This window comes from Elaeis guineensis, chromosome 3 (genome assembly GCF_000442705.2).
Source record: "Elaeis guineensis isolate ETL-2024a chromosome 3, EG11, whole genome shotgun sequence".
NCBI classification, from domain to species: Eukaryota; Viridiplantae; Streptophyta; class Magnoliopsida; order Arecales; family Arecaceae; genus Elaeis; species Elaeis guineensis.
Window position 1 is genome coordinate 13,681,739 of NC_025995.2, and position 22,444 is coordinate 13,704,182.

General features: G+C 38.5%; 1 protein-coding gene across 1 annotated transcript; it reads left to right on the forward strand.

The window, feature by feature from the left end:
- Nucleotides 1-716: 716 nt before the first annotated feature.
- Nucleotides 717-16,899, forward strand: LOC105034094 (endoplasmic reticulum oxidoreductin-1). Its single transcript, XM_010909117.4, has 10 exons — nt 717-1,108; nt 1,271-1,402; nt 5,242-5,497; nt 5,599-5,709; nt 11,647-11,765; nt 11,870-11,974; nt 14,798-15,000; nt 15,081-15,204; nt 16,401-16,580; nt 16,665-16,899. Exons 1-9 carry the CDS (start codon nt 947-949, stop codon nt 16,554-16,556), a joined length of 1,368 nt encoding a protein of 455 aa, XP_010907419.1. The 5' UTR covers nt 717-946; the 3' UTR covers nt 16,557-16,580; nt 16,665-16,899.
- Nucleotides 16,900-22,444: the final 5,545 nt, after the last annotated feature.

Below are 22,444 nucleotides of genomic sequence, written 5' to 3' on the forward strand. Positions count from 1 at the left end.
GACCATCATGAATACAATTTTTTTCAAAAAAAAGATAAATAAAAAAAAAGGAAGAATAGACAGATCTAAATTTGAGTCTAATACAAATTAGTTGAGTTTCAGTACTTTTCTAACTTTCCAATAATATTATATAAAAATATTAAAAAAAATTTTAAATTAGAAATAGCAACTATTGTCTATAAAAAAATAAAAATTTGAAAAAGAAAAAAAGGTTAGGGAACCTTAAATTTAGAAAAAAATAAAATAACTTATAATTCATATTATACATAAAATATATTTTTTATTATTCTAATTATTTTTGAAATATATATAGAATAAATTTTAATAAATTAATAAAACAAAATATTTTTTAAAACAATCAGATCCCATGGCATGGGTTTATAAGCTAATTTTAATTTTAAATCATTAATTTTTTAATAACATTAGACGGTGTAGTTATATATATATATATATATATATATATATATATATATATATATATATATATATTAATTATAAGAATATATATGTATATAAATATTAATTTTAAAAGAATATTTATGAGGGTATGAATTAAAAAAAAAACAATCCATGTGGTTTTGGTTCCCGTTGGAGTCAACGTTAAAAAAAAAAAAAATCACTATGATCTCTGCAAGTATAAATGGGGAAATACACGGTAATTTAAACGTATCAAAAACGACGGAGCTTGTGCCTTTCCATTCTTGAATTCTGCCCCTGCTGTTGACGGAAGCGCCATTTTACCAGCCCCAGCCCACTGTAATCGGGAATACCTCCTCTTCTCCGCCGCCTGTTTCTCTCTCTCTCTCCCGATTGAAACCTCCACTCAGAGCAATTCAAAATCTCCGGCGGGGCGCATTTTCTGATTTCTAGGGTTCCATATATTCCTTCCAAGCAGCGAGTGGGCGAGAGAGATTTCCTTGTTCCGAGAAATCTAGGGTTTTTTCCGATGGGAAAGGTGGAAACTGGCGGAGTCGGCGGTGGGACTTGCCGGAGATGGCTCTGGGCTGCAGGGGCTCTTTTCGCCGTCCTCCTCGCGGTGACAGCTAGCTCGAGAAATGTCCCTAAGATCTCTTTATTTGGGATAACCAAGAAGCCCTTTGAATGCTCGGTAAATTTTTGATCAATCTTTCTCTTCTTCCTCGATGAGTTTTAGTGTACGATCTTTGGTTAAAATTAAGAAGTGGTTGTCTGATGGATGGTTGGTTTTGCTTGAAATTTAATTTCTTTTCTTTTCTTTTCTGATGTTATTGGGAACATGTAATTTGTGTAGGATTCAAGGAAGTTCACAGGCATAGTGGAGGACTGTTCCTGTGATTATGAAACTGCTGATTCTCTAAACAAGGAAGTGTTGCATCCAATACTTCAAGAACTCGTGGCCACTCCATTCTTCCGATATTTTAAGGTAAATTGTCCTTTTTTTAATCCAGCACCGCATATCAATAAACACAGGATGATTATTTTCTTAAGTGTGATAGATGTTTGGAATTTGTGGTTTGTTGTGTGTTTACATGTGACATTTTGTCAAAATTGATGATTTGGCTGCGATAATGTTGTAGCTGAAGCATTTTTTGTGCAATAATAGACATCCATGATTAAGTGTATCAATCTTCAATCATGCTGAGAATTACATTATAATTAGTTTTGTAAAATAAAGAAAAAGGCTGTTACTTAGTTATTCTCCTGGCGATTTAAGGTCCTAGGAGGGGCAAACTGGTGAAAGAAGACATATTTGGTGAAACTAATCAATTGGCAAGAACATTTCCTTTTCCCCTTTGCAACCAATCACTGATCTGTCCACTATTGGATCATCTGCATGTTATTTGTAATTGACTCCAAGGTTGACACCTCGAACAATTTGAACTTTCTTTCTTAGTCAAGTGAAGGAATGATATTGCTGTCTATTGAATCTATACATCTCCCTTCATTTGACTATTGAAATCAATAACCCTTATTTCCAATTCCTTTTTCTCTGCAAGAAAAAAAGAGGCTTTGCATCGGTTCTTAAACATTTTGATGTCCTCAGAACTCAAATAGAAAAGTTTACAGTCCTCAAGTACTGAAAGGCAAAAACACTGCACCACTTAATCAAAATCAACAAGGTGCTACCCAGATGACTTTGGTATAGCCTCCAGCTTTCTAGGATCTCTAGTTTGGATGATTCCATTGATGTATCAATCCTTTGGGAGTTACCACTATTTTAGGCCAAGTGACTTTAAAACTACCAAAGTAGGTGAGTTAGCATTAGAGGTTGGTGATGAGATATTCAATTCGAGCAGATGCCTCTATTTCCTTGTCAATATATCCTTAATTCCTCTAGCATGCCTTCCATACTAGTCATATCCTTTAATCTCTTCCTGGTGGCTTCTGAATGAGCATCAATGTCTTCAAGGTTGACTTCCATTGTGTGTACACTTGTTTAATTCTAGTCACCTCAAAGTGCCATCTCATATGATGTAACCCCAATCGACATGAGGGATATCACAAAATTAACAGCAAAGAAATTTGACTGAGATCTGAATTTAGGTATGAATTCTATACAACTTTGAAGCTTCTTTTTAGTTGTTCATACAAACAACCTCAGTTTTGATGTCAGATCTGATCATCAATGACAATTCATTGTTTGACAACAGTGTTTCAGCAAAAAAATGAGAGAGAACAGAGTAGAGGTGACTAGAAGAGATGAAAGCATATTAGAAGAATTCACGAAGAAGATACAGAAAAAGAAGAATCCCTACAGCCACCTTTCTTCATAACGGAATCTAAATAATAATTCCAAAGACTGCATTAGGAATATTTAAGACCTCTATTTATAACAATAAAGCCTGACCTAACATAAAATTGTCCATGCTAACCTAAATGCATTTGGTTAGTGTTCATGCTGCAACAGTACCATGGCTCAATAAGTCCCTTGATATAATGCTTGAGATATTTTAACCTTTGTCCTCTGTTCAATTAAGTAGTATACAATTTTAGACATCCTAAATCACTAATAAAATGAAATAAAATGACCTAATGAAGACTAAAACTAGATCTTCTAGCCTCCAGATGATCTACAGTGCTACAATGCATCATCGCAATACCAACTTGACCTAGTTCCATTAGTTTAATATTTCACACTTTTTGTGGCTTAAAAAGGTTGAGAATATGGTTAAAAGTAAGTTGAGACAAGAAGAATATGCTGGCAAGTTATGTAGGGAGAGGAGTAAAGAATGGAAATTTTTTTAAGGGAAAAGGGGCACTTAAATGCAGGTATCTCATGTTTTGACAATAGTTCTGGTGGAAGGGTTGAGATTGAAAAAGAAGATACTGAAGGATTGTTGTAAGCTTGGTTAGCTAGAGTGGGAACAAAAGATGTGGAGGCAGGGGCTATGATCAGAGCCCCTATGGATTGATATGGAACCCCCTAGTTCCTATTGTCGATCCGCTAGCACCATAAAGCGGGTATTGAGGTAAAGGAATGAACAAAACGGCAAAGAAGATTTCCATAACAGAAAAAGAGAATCCAATAGCAGATTCCAAAGCTCCCACTCCGAGGGACGAACTAATGAAGCAAATAACTTAATGGGTTTGTCAGTAAGAAGTTCCAAAATATAATATAGGGCTGAATGGGTTTGTGCAAGGAAAGAAAGCCTAGAGATCAGGAAAAAAAAGGCTCTACAGGCAGATCTTTTTAGGGATCTGTCCACAATGAAACTAAACAAGGCTGAATACAGAAAACTGTTTCTTATTTTCCTTCTTTTTCCCCTCTTTTGGAAAGAAGATGTTAGATAAAAAGGTAAAATAGTGAATAGAGATGACAGAAACAAAGAAATATAGATGGCCTTCCTTTTCAAAGATTAGGAAGGACCAGTTTAGTCAACTCAGAGTCCTTTAGGACCTTAAAAGACAGTAAAATTTGAATCCTTCTCATACCAAATCAGATGCAAGGTGAATCCGAAACTCAGCATGCTAAAACATATTTGGTTGGATGGTGTATTGCCGGGATCAAGGTTTTAAATACAAGTGGGACAGCCCTGACCAACAATATTTAAAGCCGTGGTCCAGATTCTTCTCCCACCTCATCTGAAAATTAATCTTTATTTTCTCAGAAATGGCCCTTCGCCAATGAAACTGACAGTGATTTTGGTCACCTTAGGATTTTTGCATGGTTTGAACCCTTAATGGCTTTTCATCTTCTTATTCCTCTTCTTGGAAACTCTGGCATCAAGAGTTAACTTTGAAAAATGTCCTGGCAAAGAGAGAAGCAGGTAAGCTTACGTATAGGGCATTGCATGCATTTTGTGGAAACAAATTATAACTGAAGAACCAGATTACCTCAAGAAACTGAAATACTCATACCTTGCAAGATTAACAAACTACACAATGACCATGAATAATGGAATACTCTAGTGAATACATTGTGAGTTTAAGTTTGTCAGTAATGGTGCACAATAAAGCTATACAGAGCATTGCTAGGAATTACATGTAGACATCTTCTGGTTTTTCTGATCATACTCTCTGTTTTACTTTGGCAAATTAGCCTATGTCGGCTTTGTTAGTTGCTTTTGCTCTACATTTCCTTAGTTGCCTTCTGCTCGTTTTTGAAGTTGTCATCTATGCTAGTTCTTTGTATATTGTATCTGTCTCACTCTATAGTCAAGATATTAAAACTTTTGGCTTGTTTGAATGTGGACAAAATATTGTCCAGTGAGGAAGTTTTGTACTTTGTAAGGTCTGTTTGTGTGCGTGTGGTGTGACAAAATAATTCTGCAGTGTCATATTTCTATATACTAAACGTTGGATAAACTTATTTTGCTAGTTGTATATACTTTAATGGTTGACTATCAAATCATAAATTCCTAATAATTTCAAGAGATTAAACAGTTAATCTGACCTGTGCTTGATAAAAACTATGTTACCATTTGTCTACAAAAAGAACTAACTTTTTTATTTGGTTGTCCTAAAACATATCGAGACTTAAAAACTTAAAAGAAAGCATGATGTTAAGATCTTTTAGAAATATCAAAGTATTCTGCAGTCATGGCCTCCCCTATAAACTTCTGACATCATTTAAAATGATTGAAATAGTTATGACCTGTCGGAAACATGATACTGGATTCTTTTCTTTTTCTTATGTATGTATGTATTGTTTTATAATGCCCTTTCATTGTTTTGCTGCTATGTTGTGACAGCAGCATGTTACCCCACTTGGAAATCCTGCTTTTCATCTTTGAGTAAAATATTGGATTTTCACTTCGATAGGTTAAATTATGGTGTGACTGTCCATTCTGGCCTGATGATGGGATGTGCCGTCTTCGAGATTGCACTGTTTGTGAGTGTCCAGAAAGTGAGTTTCCAGCGCCATTTAAGAAGCCTTCCGGTGGTCTTCCCACTGACGATATGATTTGTCAGGAGGGGAAACCACAGGCTGCTGTGGACAGGACACTTGATACTAGAGCTTTCAGAGGGTGGATAGAAATTGACAATCCATGGACACATGATGATGAAACCGATAATGGTAGTTTTGGTTTCTGATGTCTTTTGTGTTTTCTTTTAAGTGTTGTTATTGCATATTTCTGAGTTTCTGAAGAGTAATTCATGATTTATTTCATTTTGCAGCTGAGATGACATATGTGAACCTTCAGCTAAACCCTGAACGCTACACTGGTTATACAGGTCCCTCAGCTCAGAGGATATGGGATGCTGTTTACAAAGAAAACTGTCCAAAATGTTAGTTCTATGCACATTATACATTTTTAGTTATCTAGATATTTTTGTAACAGTGCTTTTGGTTGTGGTTAAATGCTAGTTATTAATCAAGTTTGATGTTTTTCTTACTAGTTTATTTTTCAGTAGATTTTTTTCCTTTTTGCTGTTTAGAAAGAAAACTTTCCAAAATGTTAGTTCTAATGTGAATTACATATTCTTAGTTGTCAAGGCATTTTTTATAACAGCAGTTTTGGTTGAGCTTGAATGCTTGTTGATAATCAGTTTTAATGCTTTTTTCTTGACAAACTTAAATTTTAATAAATTTTCCTTTTCTTCCTTTCTGCCGTTCATATGTTCATGGAGTCAGAGGTTATGTTACCACATAACAAATGATACTATTAGATAAACATGGGAATACATCAACGAAAAAACTCTCTCTCTCTCTCTCTCGCCATCATACGAGAAAACTTGATTGTCTATAGGCATGGGTATGCAAAGGCTGTTACTTATTTGAGAGTTTTGAAATCGGTTGGTTTAGAAGCTCCAGAACATCATCATAACTCTAATATCTCAAGAACTTGTTTCGTCCAAGTATCGTTAGGCAATATTCTAGTGATTGGGTGTGACATATTGAACACATCTTACTCTTCTTCTTTCATGCTTTGTCTTTTTATGAGTACCATATCTTTGAGGGCTCCAAAGATGGGTGAGGGTTAGAGGAGGATGGTGATTTAATCTCTCCCACATATGTTGTAATAAAGATTGAAAGCAATGTAATTTAATGGACTGGGACCGCTAACAGACAAAAAAGTAGAAATTTGTCATAAAAACTCTGAACAATGAATTTCCTAATTAGTGCAAAGGATGTGGCTACTTTAATTTGATTACCGCTTCAATTTGTCTGAATGTCTCCTGCTCAGCATTTTTTTCCTTCTTGGAAATTTAGGGATGATTTGGGTCGCTAACCTGCATTATCGTAGATTTCTTTTTTTTTTTTTAATAGTAAAAAATGGCTTGTTGGCAAGGTAATTGCTTGTTATCCCAGCTGGTCACCTTCTTCTGTTTCTTTACTTTATCATTGCTGATTACTTAAAATCAATAATTAATTTTCTAAACTTGGGGCTTGGTCTTGTTATTTCTTGACCTTGGTTTACTGGGCCCAATTGTTAGGATTTGACGCTTCGAGATTCAGCCCACATTGAGCCCACAGCGAGGTTCGCGGCGAAAAATGGAGTCCAACGAGATCAAGATCATCCGAAACGGAGCTCGGATGGAGGAGATACGAGTTTTTGAAGTCGGCACGAGATTCGAGGCGGCGGAGGACGCTGGCGACCGGCGGCGGCGGGCAGGATGCGCGACCCAGGCCCACGCTGGCGGGCAGCCCAGGCGGGCTGCGCGCCCGCGCGTGGGAGCGGGCCGGCCCAGGCCCAGCGGCCTGCTGGCCCTTTGCCCCGGTCCACCGTGGATCGGGCGGTCCACGGCTGGGCTTGTGGACCGCGCGGGCGTTTCCCACGCGTTTCGCGCGGTCCACGGCACTATTCCGTGGACCGGTCGCGATCGGAGGGCGTGGGTTGATCTGTTTTTTGATCCGACGGTTCAGAACCTGATTTGGGTTGATTAAGGACTCTTAAACCTAATCTAATTGGGTTTTAACCCTTTAAAAGGGCCTGTGCATGAAACAGAGAGAAGGGGATCGATTTTTTGCGCCGTACGAGCCGTACGAGAACCCAGAGAAGAGAGAAGCGGAAGCGCTGAGAGAGAAGGAGCAGGAAGCTTCTGGATAGCGGTCGTCAGGCACTTCAGGGGTTCAGGAGATCTTCCAAGAGAGAGAGAGCTTTTAGGAGGAGAACTTCTAGTGAGAGAGAATTGGGTGTACAAGGGTTGAGGGTGAGGTCTCCTCTTATAAAATTTTTTTTTCATAATGAAGTTTGCATGCCTCGTGGAGGCGAGCCCTTTTGTGGCTGATCCACGTATTTTGATTGTTTTTTCTTTTGTTTTGTTTTTTTTTTCTTCCTGCTGCATCGCGTGGTACTGAAAGGATCTTGGGAGGTGGTGTCCTGGCCAGACATCCACCCAACAAGTGGTATCAGAGCAAGGCGGTACAAGGACGCAGATGCAATGGTGGTGAGCAAGACTGAAGATGGAGAAGACAGGAACAATCAAGATGGAGATCAACAAGTTCGATGGTAAGAGCAATTTCTCCTTGTGGCAGGCAAGGGTGAAGGACGTGCTCATCCAACAGGAGTTGATCGATGCTCTCTTATGCGATGAGAAGCCGACCACTATGGAGCTGCGGGATTGGAAACGGCTACAGATGCAGGCGGTGAGTACCATCCGCATGTACCTGGCGGATGAGGTGGTGATCCATGTGCTGAGCAAGACTTCTCCGACGGTGCTGTGGTCGAAGCTCGAGGAGTTGTACATGGCGAAGTCTTTCACCAACACTCTTTTCCTCTGGAGGTAGTTCTACCAACTACGGATGACTGAGGGACAGAGCGTGCAGGAGCATCTAAGCCACTTCCAAAATATCCTCACCGACCTCCTCAGCGTTGGCGAGAATGTTAAGGAGAAGAGCAGGGCGTTGGTTTTGCTGGCGTTGCTTCCCCCTTCGTACGAGTCTTTGGTGACTGCTATTCTAGTGGGGAAGAGCACATCAAGATGGATGAGGTCACCGCGGCGATACTCCAGAACGAGGTTCTCAGGAGGGAGAATCCAGCTTCGAGCTCAGGTGGCGGTAGCTCAGCTTTGGTGGCTTCTGGAGGAGCAGGAGACGGTAGACGGAGCGACAGGAGATCGCAACGAGGGCGATCTAAGTCTAGAAGGGACTTGAGCAAAACCAGGTGTTACCGGTGTGAGGAGTTGGGGCCTAGCTAGAGATTGCCTTCAACTTAAAAATCGGACGGTGGCTGCTGTAGCGACGGCCGGCAGCGATTCAGATGGAGATGTCCTAGAGATATCTGACGAGGTATCTACTTCTTCCCAACAGTGGATATTAGATTCTGCATGCCCCTATCATGTATGTTGCAGAGAGGAGCAGCTTGACTCCCTGGAGAACAGTGAGGGCACTGTATATCTGTCGGATGGATCGAGCTGTGCGATCAGAGGCATTCGGACGGTCAGTTGGAGGACACATGATGGTGCAGTGAGGAGATTGGGGGAGGTCCAATACATACTCGATTTCAGGCGGAATCTTATCTCACTTAGCAGACTGGATTGGAGAGGCTACAGGATGATAGCTGGTGGAGGAATCCTGAGGGTGTTACGCGGCGATAGGATTGTGCTGGAGGGGAAGAAGGGGAGCAGAGAACATTATTATCTGGCAGGGAGCCCAATGCGAGGTGGAGCTTCGGAAGCCAGGTGGAGCTCAGAGCGAGGTGGAGCTCCAGGAGGTGGATTGGGCACGAGACAGGAGACTCGGAAGGATGAGAGGCGACGTCGCAAGGTGAGATTCCTATTGCCGCAGGATGATGCCCCGAGCAGGTCTCAGGTCAAGAGGAGCACAGCATACGACGGAGATGGGATCGAGCAGCCTGGCTTGACTCTCATGTTTGTCCATCCATGATCAGTAGGCGATTGCCTCAGGACATGAGGGCGAGGAGATCCAGAAGCTCTCGGAGTTTGGAGGAGGCCAAATATCGAGTCGAGGTGGAGATTGTTAGGATTTGACGCCTCGAGATTCAGCCCACATTGAGCCCACAGCGAGGTTCGCGGCGAAAAACGGAGTCCAACGAGACCAAGATCATCCGAAATGGAGCTCGGATGGAGGAGATACGAGCTTTTGAAGTCGGCACGAGATTCGAGGCGACGGAGGACCGCCGGCGACCGGCGGCGGGCGGCAGCGGCGCGGCCGCAGGCGGCGACCCGCGGGACGCGCGACCCAAGCCCGCGCGGGACGTGCGACCCACGCGGGCGGGCGGCCCAAGCGGGCGCGCGGCCCAAGCGGGCGCGCGGCCCAGGCGCGCGGGCCCGTGCGCAGGAGCGGGTCGGCCCAGGCCCAGCGGCCTGCTGGCCCTTTGCCCCGGTCCACCGTGGATCGAGCGGTCCACGGCTGGGCCTGTGGACCGCGCGGGCGTTTTCCACGCGTTTCGTGCGATCCACGGCACTATTCCATGGACCGGTCGCGATCGGAGGGCGTGGGTTGATCTATTTTTTGATTCGATGGTTCAGAACCTGATTTGGGTTGATTAAGGACTCTTAAACCTAATCTAATTGCGTTTTAACCCTTTAAAAGGGCCTGTGCGTGAAACAGAGAGCAGGAGATCGATTTTTCGCGCCGTACGAGAACCCAGAGAAGAGAGAGGCGGAAGTGCTGAGAGAGAAGGAGCAGGAGGCTTCTGGACAGCGGTCGCCAAGCACTTCAGGAGTTCACGGGGTCTTTCAAGAGAGAGAGCTTTTAGGAGGGGAACTTCTAGTGAGAGAGAATTGGGTGTACAAAGGTTGAGGGTGAGGTCTCCTCTTGTAAAATTTTTTTTTTCATAGTGAAGTTTGCATGCCCCGTGGAGGCGAGCCCTTTTGTGGCTGATCCACGTATTTTGATTGTTTTTTCTTTTGTTTTACTTCTTCTTTCTTCCTGCTGCATCGCATAGTACTGAAAGGATCTTGAGAGGTGGTGTCCTGGCCAGACATCCACCCAACACCAACTATGACAAAACCATCCAAAGCCGTCCGATTTGGGGCATATTGAACAGTACTAGCGGTGGACCAGGATGGTTCCAGCATTCATAACGAGAAACTGGTAAAAGAGGGGAAGAGGGAGAAGGAAAGAGATGAAGAGAGAGAGGGGGGAGGGAAGGAGAGGGAGAGAGGGTTGGTGGAGAGCATTAGAAGCTGTGGAAGCCTCCAGAGGATCGGAGGAGGGGCTCCATCCTCTTTTTGATCGAAATAGGGTCTCTGAGCCGCTGTTTTTTTTTTATTTATTTTGCCGATTCTCAATAAAGTGGCAATATTTTTTTTTGTGACTTAAACAAAGTCGGCAATTTTATGCCGACTTCATTGAGAATCGGCAAAATAAAAAAATATAGGAGCTAAGGGCCTCAGTTCCAATTAGGAGGAGGGCGGAATCCCCCCCTTTGGTCCGCTTCCACGGCCCTTCGGCAGTCTCTCTCTTTTCTTGTCCCTCTCTCCCTCTCTTTCTCTCTCTCTGTTTTCCTCTCTCCCATTCTCCATCTTCCCTACCCTCTCTATTGTGTTGGTCGAGCCTAGCACAAAACAGCACAGGGCATACCGAACCATGCTGCTGGTTGACTGATCCGAGCCCTTGTACCGGCACAGTGAACCTTGACTTGGTCTATTTTCATTTTGTTAGTCTAGCCTATGTCATGATGTTGGTTGCACCATACCGTGCACCCCCTCCCTTATCCCCCCACCTCCACTTTAACCCCCTTCCTTTTTAACTCTTTCTGTTCCTGTAGTGACCAAGCTTTTCTGTCCAGACTCCAGATGTCATCACTTATTATGAGTAAACTGTAAAAGATGTATTTCTATGAGTTAAAAGCATAAATTATTTAATTCATATATTCTCTCTTAGTCTGCTTGCTTGCAAGGAATATGAAAGAAGTGAAACTAAATAGTTCTATATCCTGGTTGGCCAGGCATAACTATCTGGCAACCCACGAATACCAAGCCCAGTTATCATTTTTCCTTACTGTTCCTTTAGTTTCTCATCATAGAATCCCAGGTCCATTCATACGTACAAACACTTATGCACAAGCAAACATATTCGTAAGCTTACATACACACAAAATGTGAATCCCAGTGTTCAGTTTTGTAGGTTGTGTGAATTGTGCTAATCAATGTGATATATGCTTTTACTTTTCATGGCCATAACTAGCAGTTTTTTGTTTTATGCAATTTTTTTGTTATACAAATTATGAAATGTGAATGAGAATGTGTTGAATGACTAGTAGATAACTGCATTGGTGTGAGCTGTCATTTAGTTCTAAGCTTTGTCTTCTTCAGATCCTTCAGAAGAACTTTGCCAGGAGAAAAAGGTGTTATACAAGTTGATTTCGGGATTACATTCCTCTATCTCAGTTCACATAGCTTCTGATTATCTCATTGATGAATCGACCAACTTGGTATCTTCCACACACACTGAAAAAATAATTTCAGAAAGCTGCTTGTTTTAGAAATATGCTGCTGTTAATAAGTCTCTGAGATCCATTCTTCTCAATGGTTTCAGTGGGGCCAAAATCTTGAATTATTGTATGACCGCGTGTTAAGGCATCCAGATCGTGTTAGAAATCTCTACTTTACATTTCTCTTTGTTCTGAGAGCAGTGACAAAGGTATTTTCTTCTAATCCTATAGATAGTTCGGGATTTGATATTACCATATAATAAATTCCTGCATAAAGTTATGTTCTAGGAAAGTAGTTTAGCTTTGTTCTCCCATTTTCTGTTTTCCATGTTACTCTCAAAGCAAATGATCATAATATTGAACATGTTTCATGCACATTTGGATATCTCACATGTAATTTCTGACAAATTCTATAACTTATCCATAAAAGATCTAATTTATAGCATGGAAAATTTCTGGTCCTTCCGATACAACATTCTAATATTTTTTTTTCTTACAGACCTGTGTCCAAATGTCATATCAATGCCATGTTCAATCATTGAGTATTGGTACCTAAGGAAGGTCCCGGTAATTTAAATTGTAGTCCTTGTGAGTTTTTAGTTCCAAGTGAGGAAAAAATATATTATTAATGGGTTTGGTTAATGGAGAGAGCATCAAGATCAAAGTCTCGTTCTTGAATTCCTAAAGGTAGCTTCTGAAAGGGAGGCAGGATTATTTCTGATGTTTCACTATGCAAAGAAAAATGAATTTATGAGAACCTGGGTTAGAAAGTATTTATTTGACAATCTTTTTAGGATGTGTTTTTCTTGGTACTGAAGAGGAAGAGGAATGTGACCGGTGGTCTTGGTCTGAGTTTTGCAGTAAAATCTTTTTTTTCCAAAGTGGATGGTCATAAATTTTTCTTGATTGCTAAGATTAACCTCTAAAACTGCTCAAAGAGACTGAGTTTGAACTATTAGCTACTACAAAGATTTAACTCTTGATAATCTTCTTTTAAAGGGGCATGCTGTTGGACCTCCTTTTGACAGTCAGGATAGATGCGATGCCCTTCACTGTTATTTTGGATGAGATCCTGGAATCTCCGGTTCCGGCTCCATTGAGTAGGGAGATAAAGGGTTGTTCATAGACCCATTTTTATGTTAAGCTTCAGCTGGTACATGGGGCTTACTATGAGTTAGAGGTCTTGGCTTATGTTTCTCTAACTGCCCTGTGGTAAAAGAGTAAGAATGTTTTTGAGAAGAGGTAATGATGGTCTGGCTGTATTAACTATTTTTATATTGGCACCAATACACCTCCAAGAAAATGGTAAGTTTTAAATTTATCTTGATTTATTTGCCTCCTCTATGCTTACTGTTTAGTTGGCACTTGGGACTGCTTGACCTATTGGAACATCTGGATTCTGTAATTATCTAGCATCAGTGTAAATGATCATTTCATCTGGATTCTTTCTTGTCTATGGATGATTGAATTTTTGCACTAGTATGGAGTGATTTGATTCCTGTAGAAGGAAAGAGTGGTAGAGGTAGAGACTGGAAATCACATGGGATGAAGTAGTAAGGAAGGACTTAGTATCTCTGTATCTTTCAGAAAGCTGGCCCTAAGCAGAGTGGAATGGAGGAACAAGATTCATGTAGCTGACCCCAACTAGTCTGGGATTAAGGCTTAGTTGAGTTTGGTTTTTCTTGTATTGTTTATATAGTTATGAGAAGGAATGGGCATCCACAGAATTGATAATGGTGACTAGATCAAATCATGGGCTGTTGACATGAAAAATAGTAGTAGGCACCTTACAGCATTACAGTTGAGATTACATGTTTGTCTTGGTCAGGATTGAGTGGAATAATAAGAATAGACACCCAGAATGCATAATATGGATTATATGAGCAAGTGCATTAAGTACATCAAGTGGACAAAAATTGAATAGTCAAGTTGTAGGTTCACTGTACATGTAAGTGATGATCTGATATGGATTACTTAGTGGAGTCTTGTGTTTAGACTAAAGAAGTATATAGACAATTGAATTTGAGAAGGGAAGGCACACGGAGAGGGAGGGAGAGAATGGCAGCGGGGAGAGAGGAGGAGAAGAAGCAGAAGAAGGTATTACTCTATTTCTATATGAGATGGTTATTGAATTCTTATAATTTTGTATTATTATTTCATATTAGTCACATGAAAAGAAGTTTGATTCTTTTTCTTCGCAAATTGCAGACCCATGAAAGAGTTCGTGTTTATGCTGGAATGGCTGTGCTTTTTTTTGCTACATGGTCCAATAATATGGTCCCTTTCTTAATTCAAGAAAGAAAAAACCCAGTTTAAATGCAAATCTGTAAACCCATCCTTTAAGTTGATGTCATATCTTTGCTTTCACGTGGAATTCTTCAATCATGCTTGCCCACTTGGATCTATAGATTAGAAGTATATACTTTTCCTCAATATGCATGTGTCATATGCTTATGTGCATCTGCTTTTCTGTGATCCATGCATGATCATGCATATGCATATCAAAGTTATGCTTATGTATAAGATTCACAGTCTCGGTACTAGACTCCATATCGGTACCATCCTATTATAGTGTCCGTACATAATACGGAATGAGATGGCGAGGCATACTTACAGTATGGTACGAGACTGCACAACAGTTTGGTACAGTTATAGTATAGTATGCCTAGTATAGTTTCGTACCGATTGGTGTGACAAATCTTATTAGGTATAACCTTTGAAAAGATCAATGAGGACAACCAAACTAACAAAGTTCTACTTTTGGAAGGAAGGAGATGATTCAGTATGACATGCACATCCTAAGTAGATGTGTAAACAAAAAGTAGTCTCTGTTTATCAATTTATATCTGTACTTATATGCGGATATTATATGTTCATCACGTTTCTTTGTAAAAATGCATTGTCACATGCATGCACCTCAAGAAAATTATTTTATAAACCTGGTTCTTATGATGGATCTGTTTGCGCAACAGTTGATTTGTCGTTCTGTAGGTTTCTGTATTTCGGTAACTCTTCTCTTTGATGAGTCTCAGGCTGCAGATTACTTGGAACAGGCTGATTATGACACTGGCAACCCTGAGGAGGACCTGAAGACACAATCCTTGGTCAGGCAGCTAGTCTATAATCAAAAGTTACAGGCTGCTTGTCCTCTACCATTTGATGAAGCCAGGCTTTGGCAAGGTGAAAATGGGCCAGAGCTGAAACAGCAGATTCAGAAGCAATTTAGAAACATCAGGTATATTTCACAAACTCGACATGCTATATGAACCTAAAGACCTAGAAATTAACCAATTTCATACGTTATGCCTATTTCAGTGCCATTATGGACTGTGTTGGATGTGAAAAGTGCCGCTTGTGGGGCAAGCTTCAAGTCCTTGGTCTTGCTACATCATTAAAGATCCTTTTTACTGTTGATGGCAAAGACCACATGGATCAGCCTGTATGTTATTTTCTTCATAAACCTTTTACACTAATTCAGCAAGAGCATATCAATGTTGCTTCTCCATGGAAATTAAACTAGGTTCAGTATTGTTTAAAAAAAGTGCCTCTGTGACTTAAAAGCAAAAAGGGACTTCTCTGAAAAGATAAGTGTTTGGTAACATTATCTAATAAGCGCTTCCATACGAAAAAAAGTCAAAGAAAGCACTTTTAGGAGAAGCTAGAAAGCCTATCTTCTATCTTCTCTCTTTCTAAAGCAGAATCAACAGCAAGCACACCATCAAGAGATAGTCCTGGCACTATTTGGTCCTAGACAATAGTAGTAAATCAAGTGAAATATCGATATCATGAATTCCATTTTTCACTCTCATATCATTAAATGTATATGCATGTTTGGATTCTATAAGTATTTACTATTACCTTCGAAATCCTCTGACTGCTGCAGGCTAAAACTTTGCCTTCCTTCCCCTGAGAAATTAAACATTATGCTGATCTTGTAACCTGTTACACCATAGACAATGCAAAGTGATATCCCTTTCTTATTTTCCCATACTCCATTACAAGCTATTCCTTTTAGAGTTCATTAAGCTCATCTATAGTTTGAGCTACCCCTTGAGTTCCATCTTCATGCTTTGACCATAGGGTCTAACATGGTGGTAAATTTTCATTAGGTGCTGAGGGGGCATCAAGGTTTGTTGTATAGGCTAACTTTCTTTGGACATCTATAATCATATTTTTCTCAACTTATTAAAACTATGAAACATCTAGTGACCATGCAACTACATTTATAATATTCACCTCTTTTAGACGCATGAGAAAATTTGTGCTAGTATACTGGATATTGCGGACATCCTATTCTTAAATCAGAGAACTATGTATGCTTTACGTGAACTTTTATTATGTAAATAAAATTATCCGTTTAAGAAAACTAAAGAGGAAACAGAATGAAACAAATGAAAATGCAGTTCATGGGTAAACATATTTAAAGAGGAATTGATATATACGGAGTGAAAACTATATCTCCCTTTCTAAACTCAGCATTCATTGCTATGGGTAAAACTTTTTCTTCTCATTTAGAAAAATGCTTGATGTTGTATAATACATTTACTCAAGTTAATGTGTCTGTTCCTTGCAAGCATTATTTGGGTAAGTTCTTATCTTTGAGAGTTATAATGGGCCTTTTTGGTGAAATTTCAGCTGCAGCTGCAAAGAAATGAAGTCATTGCTCTACTGAACCTTCTCAATAGGCTTTCAGAGTCTGTAAAATTTGTTCATGAGGAAGGGCCTTCTGCTGAAAAACTCTTTGAAGGCCGGGTTTCTTCACCTACAGGGAAGAATACCTTTTTGCAATGATGTTTTTTTTGCGCTTGCAATAAGGTGAGCCTTCTCAACACTCTTAAACTTATGCAAGTGAACTTTTTTCGTGTTACTTTTAATAGAACGTGCCTTTTGAATTGCCAGATTTTTGATGCTGTGTGAGGAAAGAAGCAACTATAGTACCTTTTCCTTTGAAGTATACCGTATATGTCATGATGGTGTGTTTACAGGAAGCACCCAGTGAAAAAATTTTTCCGAGGAACCAGATATTGGCTGCTGAAAGTTTCCCTTTTGAATTGAAATTTAAGCAGAACTATAGAATATATAACATGAAAAAATTGCATTCAATTGAATTCAAGATATCGCAATCAGTCGTAAAGCATCACTGTTGATAATTTAGTTATGTAACTATGTAAAACCGTCTCTCGCAGTCCTCGTTGCTTTTTAATCAGCCGACTGCTGGTACCAATATCATTCATCAGGCGAACACACGATTTTAAAGCATTAAGTTGATATCTTGCAATCCCCTGTAAAGTCGTGCATGATACAGAAGAATTAGTTTATTTTAGAGAGAAGTTTAATTAGATTGCTAGGCGTACGGTCAGGCAGATTAGTGTTAAAAGTTTTAGGTGTTCTCGTAAATGGGATACCATTCGGCTTCAGATTTTATAATCGCCTTTGTTTAGAGTCAGTTGGGTATAGGAGTAGAGCCTGGCAAGCGCCCACCTCATTCTGATTTTTATAATCGCCTTTGTTTAGAGTCAGTTGGGTATGGGAGTAGAGCCTGGCAAGCGCCCACCTCATTCTGATTCGCGGCGAATGCTATTCGCCTACATTTGTAAAAAGAATTGGTATCTTCGTCGGTTAATTTACACATTGAACGCATGAAAGCAAGTCCATGTGATCTTCCACGTAAGCCCTCCGAGCTGCTTAGAGATCCCAATATGGTATGCTATCTCGCCCACCTATCTTGCAACTGTACGAAGTTTCTTCATCTCAATATTACTGTGAGCATTCCGACAATGCTTCAATATCATTGGCTAGGCTTAGCCAAACCCACCTATCAGAATTAGTGGTGTAAGAGCTATGTGGGATTAGTATTTGGTGTACAAGAGCGTAGCTAACGAGTATCTTGGTTTGCAGATATCCTATGACGTAGCAATGAGGGTATTATTCCGAGATTTCCATTGCAAGACCTACCAAAGTGGGTTCATGGTCGAAGGAACAAGATCCTCCCAACGTTCGTAGTGCTGACATTACTGAATGTTTATCGTGGTCTATAATGAATAGCCCTTATAGCTTACTCGATCGATCGCCTACGACTGTGCATCCAAAATCAGGTCTAGCTTCCTAGGGGGAGACACTTTGGGCATTCGATAGCCCTCAAGTGCAGCCAAATTGTTTCCAAAGTAGTACATGAATGGGAGAAATGACCCCAAGTAACTTGTGCGTCCAAGAGGAGGCAGGTCGCTTGGGAAAACGGACTCCCGCTCAGGAAACGTACACGTGCCTTTGTGGCCGAGAAGTTGGAACAAGCGTGCTATATTTATGTTACATCATCCTAACTAACTAGCATATAACACCGCACAATGTATAGAGTATGATTTTTCTTTTTTTTTTTTTTTAAACTGGTTTTTTAATGAGTAATACATTTGACGTAATATATGCTTACACTGGATGTAATATATGCTTGTTTAAAGTTTGTAAGAAAAGGGAACTATTATATATGCACTTTACATATATTCAAAGAAAATTTTGGTTTAGTTCCCATAACATCGGTTTATATTTTTTTTGGTTCATAGAGGAATAGAGAAAAAAACGTTACATGTGAATAAGGGATGCAATAATACTTACAAGGTTTTTTCATTTAAGATTTCTGTCTTCAAATATTCTCTAGATATTTGTTGACTTATATTAATTGGACGAGTTTTTGATAAACAAATATTTGCATTTCACTAATTTTTTAATTTTAAGATTTCTAGATATTTGTTGGCTTGTACTGATTGGATGAATTTTTAATAAACAAATATTTGCACCTCCCTAATTTTTCTAATTAAAATTAAAAATTTTCTATTTCAAACTATGTGCATTTTTTCTCCCATCTCTGTTGAGATTAAAGCAAGCATCATTTTTATCAAAATATATTGTTTGATTTATATATTGCTTCATCTTTAAATTTATGAGGCATTACCTAAATTAATATGAAATATTGTTCATCATTCTATGTTTATTTTTCTTCCTCTCTCTTGAGTTTTTCCTTCGAATTCTTTTTTTTTTTTGTAGCTACTATATTATTGTATTATTTGATTTGATGCATGGATATTTTCTTTACTGTAGATTTTACTGTGTCAAGATCTATTTTAGGTTTCAAGATTGTAAAATGTGCTTTAATTGTTATTTAATATATTAGATGAATTATCTAATATACAAATGAGATTTGCAATGAATAACTATAAGTGATCCTTCATAATTACAAGTATTATGAAGACTTGTATTACATAGATCCAATGGTTATAAGCATTAAAGTTCACAGAATAACTATAAATATTATATAGACTAAATACATAGATATACCTATATTAATTATAAGTACAACATGCAAGTATCTAAAATTACATCTCAGTAAAAATCCTTGGTTCTCAAAAAGCCATGAAAGAAATGGCAACCCCCAATCTCGAGCTGTTACTTTTGGCTTATTGTCTTTTATCCAGACTTTTGATGTTATCAACCTCCCCTTGAAAAGAAGAGACTTCACATGGAGTAATTGAAGAGAGAATCCAATCCTTTCAAAAATTGACCGCTTTCTTATTTCCCCAGATTGAGATGATTTTTTTCGTAATGCCAATCAAGTTGCTTTAACCAATTCTTTCCTTGATCATGTTCCCATTCAGCTGTCTTGTGCCTTGCATTCTTTCAAGAAAGGGCTATTCAAATTTGATAGAAGTTGGTTGTCCCATGGTTCAATTGTTGAGGTGGTCGCCACTGCTTGGAACACCTCCCCCTCTTTTAATGTTGCAGCAGTTAATCTTGTGCTAAAGTTGAGGAATATTAGAGCTACCCGTCAATCTTGGAGTGCCAAAATATCAACTACGGATAGAGAATCAAAAGATGATCTCCTCAACAAAATTCGGTAATTAGATCGTAAGGAGGAATCTGGTCCTTTATTCCAATCTGAATTTATGGATAGATTTGCTTTTAAAACAAAACTATTTTAGATCTATTGCAAGAAAAAAATTTATTGGAAGCAAAGGGCTAAGGTGAGATGGCTAAAAGAAAGAGAAAACAATCCTTCATGCTTCCATAAATGGCCACTATCTCAAAGAAATTTAACTTTATTACAAATGTATCTTGGAGGGATCAACAATTTTCTGGCCAAGAGGAGATTAAAAGCACCTTCACATCTTATTTTAAATAGCTCTTTGCTAATTCTAAAAATGCTCCTTTGGATATAACTTGGAAGCAGGTATATAATCCTTTTTACCTTGATCTTCATTCTCTTGACACATCATTCACCATGGAAGAGATAAAGATTGCTGTTTTTAGTTTTAAAGAGGACAAAAGTCCTCCTGATAGTTTCTCAATGTGTTTCTATCAATTATTTTGAGATTTGGTCTCTAAGGATCTATATACTCTCTTCCAACAAATCTGTAATAAATATGTAAATCTTTCTACGCTCAATTATATACTTCTTACTCTAATCCCAAAAAAGAAAGCTGCCTCTCAACCTTCATATTACAAATCAATTAACTTGATCCATAGTTGCATCAAAATTTTTGCCAAGGTGCTTGTTAATCATCTCCAACCTTTTATGAACTCTTTGGTGGATCCGGCTCAACCTGCTTATGTCAAAGGCAAGTCAATATTGGATAATATTCTTTGTACTCATAAAGTTCTTTTTCAACCAAAAAAATCACTTGTAAAGGTATACTTTGCAAGCTTGATTTTAGTAAATCCTTTAATAACCTCAACCTCAATTATGTGCTTAGGCTCTAAAATTCAGAGGATTTCTTAAAAATTGGCTTAAATGATTGAAAAATATTCTTTTTACTTTCAAAGTAGCTATTTACATTAATGGAGTAGGTTGGTGGATCAGTTGCAACCGAGGCATATGTTAAGGAGACCCACTATCACCATTTCTTTTAATTTCATACTTGTGGTGGATACTCTAGTCAAGCTTTTTCATAATGCTACTTTATCCAATCTCTTTCAAGGTTTGGGAGTCTTCTCGATTATTGGTGAAAATAAAATTCTCCAATTTACTGATGACACCATTATTTTTTATATAGTAGAAAAAGATTCAATTTTAGTTCTCAAATTTATTTTATATTGCTTTGAACTTATATCTGGGCTTTCCATTAATTTTCACAAAAATGTTGTTGCTTCGGTTGGGAAAGATTTTGATTATCTTTTAGAATGTGCCACTTGATTGAAATTTGCAGTCCAAACTCCCTTCCCATTACCTATCTTGGTCTTCCTTTGAAAGATTCTAAACCCACAAAATTAGATTAGATGCCTCTTTTTTTAATAGTTGAAGGAAAGTTATCTGCTTGAAAAGATAAATGTCTCTCTTTTGGAGATCGGCTTGTTCTTATCAACTATATTTTATCTTTTGTTCCCCTTTACTCTATATCTCTTTACAAATTTCCTTCTTGGTTGATCAAAAAGATTGATTGTGTTAGAAGGTCTTTTTTTTTGGCAAAAAAATGATAGTGCTGGGGGTATTTCATACAAGGTTAATTGAGCTAAAGTATATCTTGCTAAAGGAGAAGGTGGGTTAGGTGTTAAAGATCTGTCTCAATTCAATAATATCTTATTAGTCAAGTGGGGGTGGAGGCTTTTTTAAAATAGTCATTAGCCTTGGAAACACCTAATCAATTGCTTCTACTTCAAAAAACTTAAGTTATCTACCATCTCGAAGCTAAAATGTAGATGTTCTAATATTTGAAAAGATATTGCTCTAGCCTACCACTTTTTTGGAATAGAGTTAAGTTTGTTGTTGGAAATGGGTTAAATTTGCTCTTTTGGAAAGATGTTTGGATCCTTGAGACGCCTCTTTGTATTATTTTTTCTAACCTTTTTTAGGCTTGCCGTATGAAATCTGGAGTTATAGCAAAATTTTATTTTAAAAAACTAAATCCTGAAACTTTAGAGTCCACTCTCATTTATCCTCTACTAAAGCTGAAATACTCATTCTTTGAAATACATTGAATATCTTTCAATTTGAAAATAGCTTTGATAGCATCCATTGGCAATTGACTCCTTCAGGTGACTTCACTAGTTCCTCTTTCTATCATTTCATTAATACTAGGGGCATCAAATGAGAGCTTGTCCACTCTCTTTGAAAGCTAAAAGTTCTTTCAAAAGTGAAGTATTGAATCTAGCTAGATCTTCTTAACATGAGAGAAAATTTTCAAATCAAAATTGGTGCCAACATGGGGGGTTGCCCTTTGTGTGATGATCTAGTTGAATCTATTAAGCACATATTCACTATATGCCCCTTTGCTGCTACCTTATGAAATATTTTTTGTTCTTCCCTCTCAGATCCCATTCCTATGGATGATCATTGAGATCTTTATACTATATAGAGATATTATTTTTTCTCAAAAAACTTGCAAAGTATAATGTTTATGCTCATTTCAGCCATTATTTAGTGTAGCTAGAAGGAAAGAAATACTCGAATCTTTTTGAGAGCTATCTCTGATCCTCATTCTACTATCTTTAAAGTGATTCATCTTTAAAATGATTGATTCTTATTTTATGGGCATAAAGAACTTTGAAGCTTCTATAAGCTATAGGAGAAAGTTAAAATGTTGCTATCTATACCCAACCGGCTTGTTTATTACTTACAGCTCCTTGAGGCTTAAATAGTAGATAGATTTTTTACTCTTTTCACTCTTAAAATTCTCTATGCTGCTTTTTTGAAA

Excerpts from the sequence above, each read along its gene's own strand:
- LOC105034094 (XM_010909117.4), top strand. The coding sequence starts at position 947 with ATGGGAAAGGTGGAAACTGGCGGAGTCGGCGGTGGGACTTGCCGGAGA. Across the intron at positions 11,975-14,797 it reads TTCTGAGAGCAGTGACAAAG|GCTGCAGATTACTTGGAACA; the intron begins GTATTTTCTTCT and ends GATGAGTCTCAG. Across the intron at positions 15,001-15,080 it reads AAGCAATTTAGAAACATCAG|TGCCATTATGGACTGTGTTG; the intron begins GTATATTTCACA and ends TGCCTATTTCAG.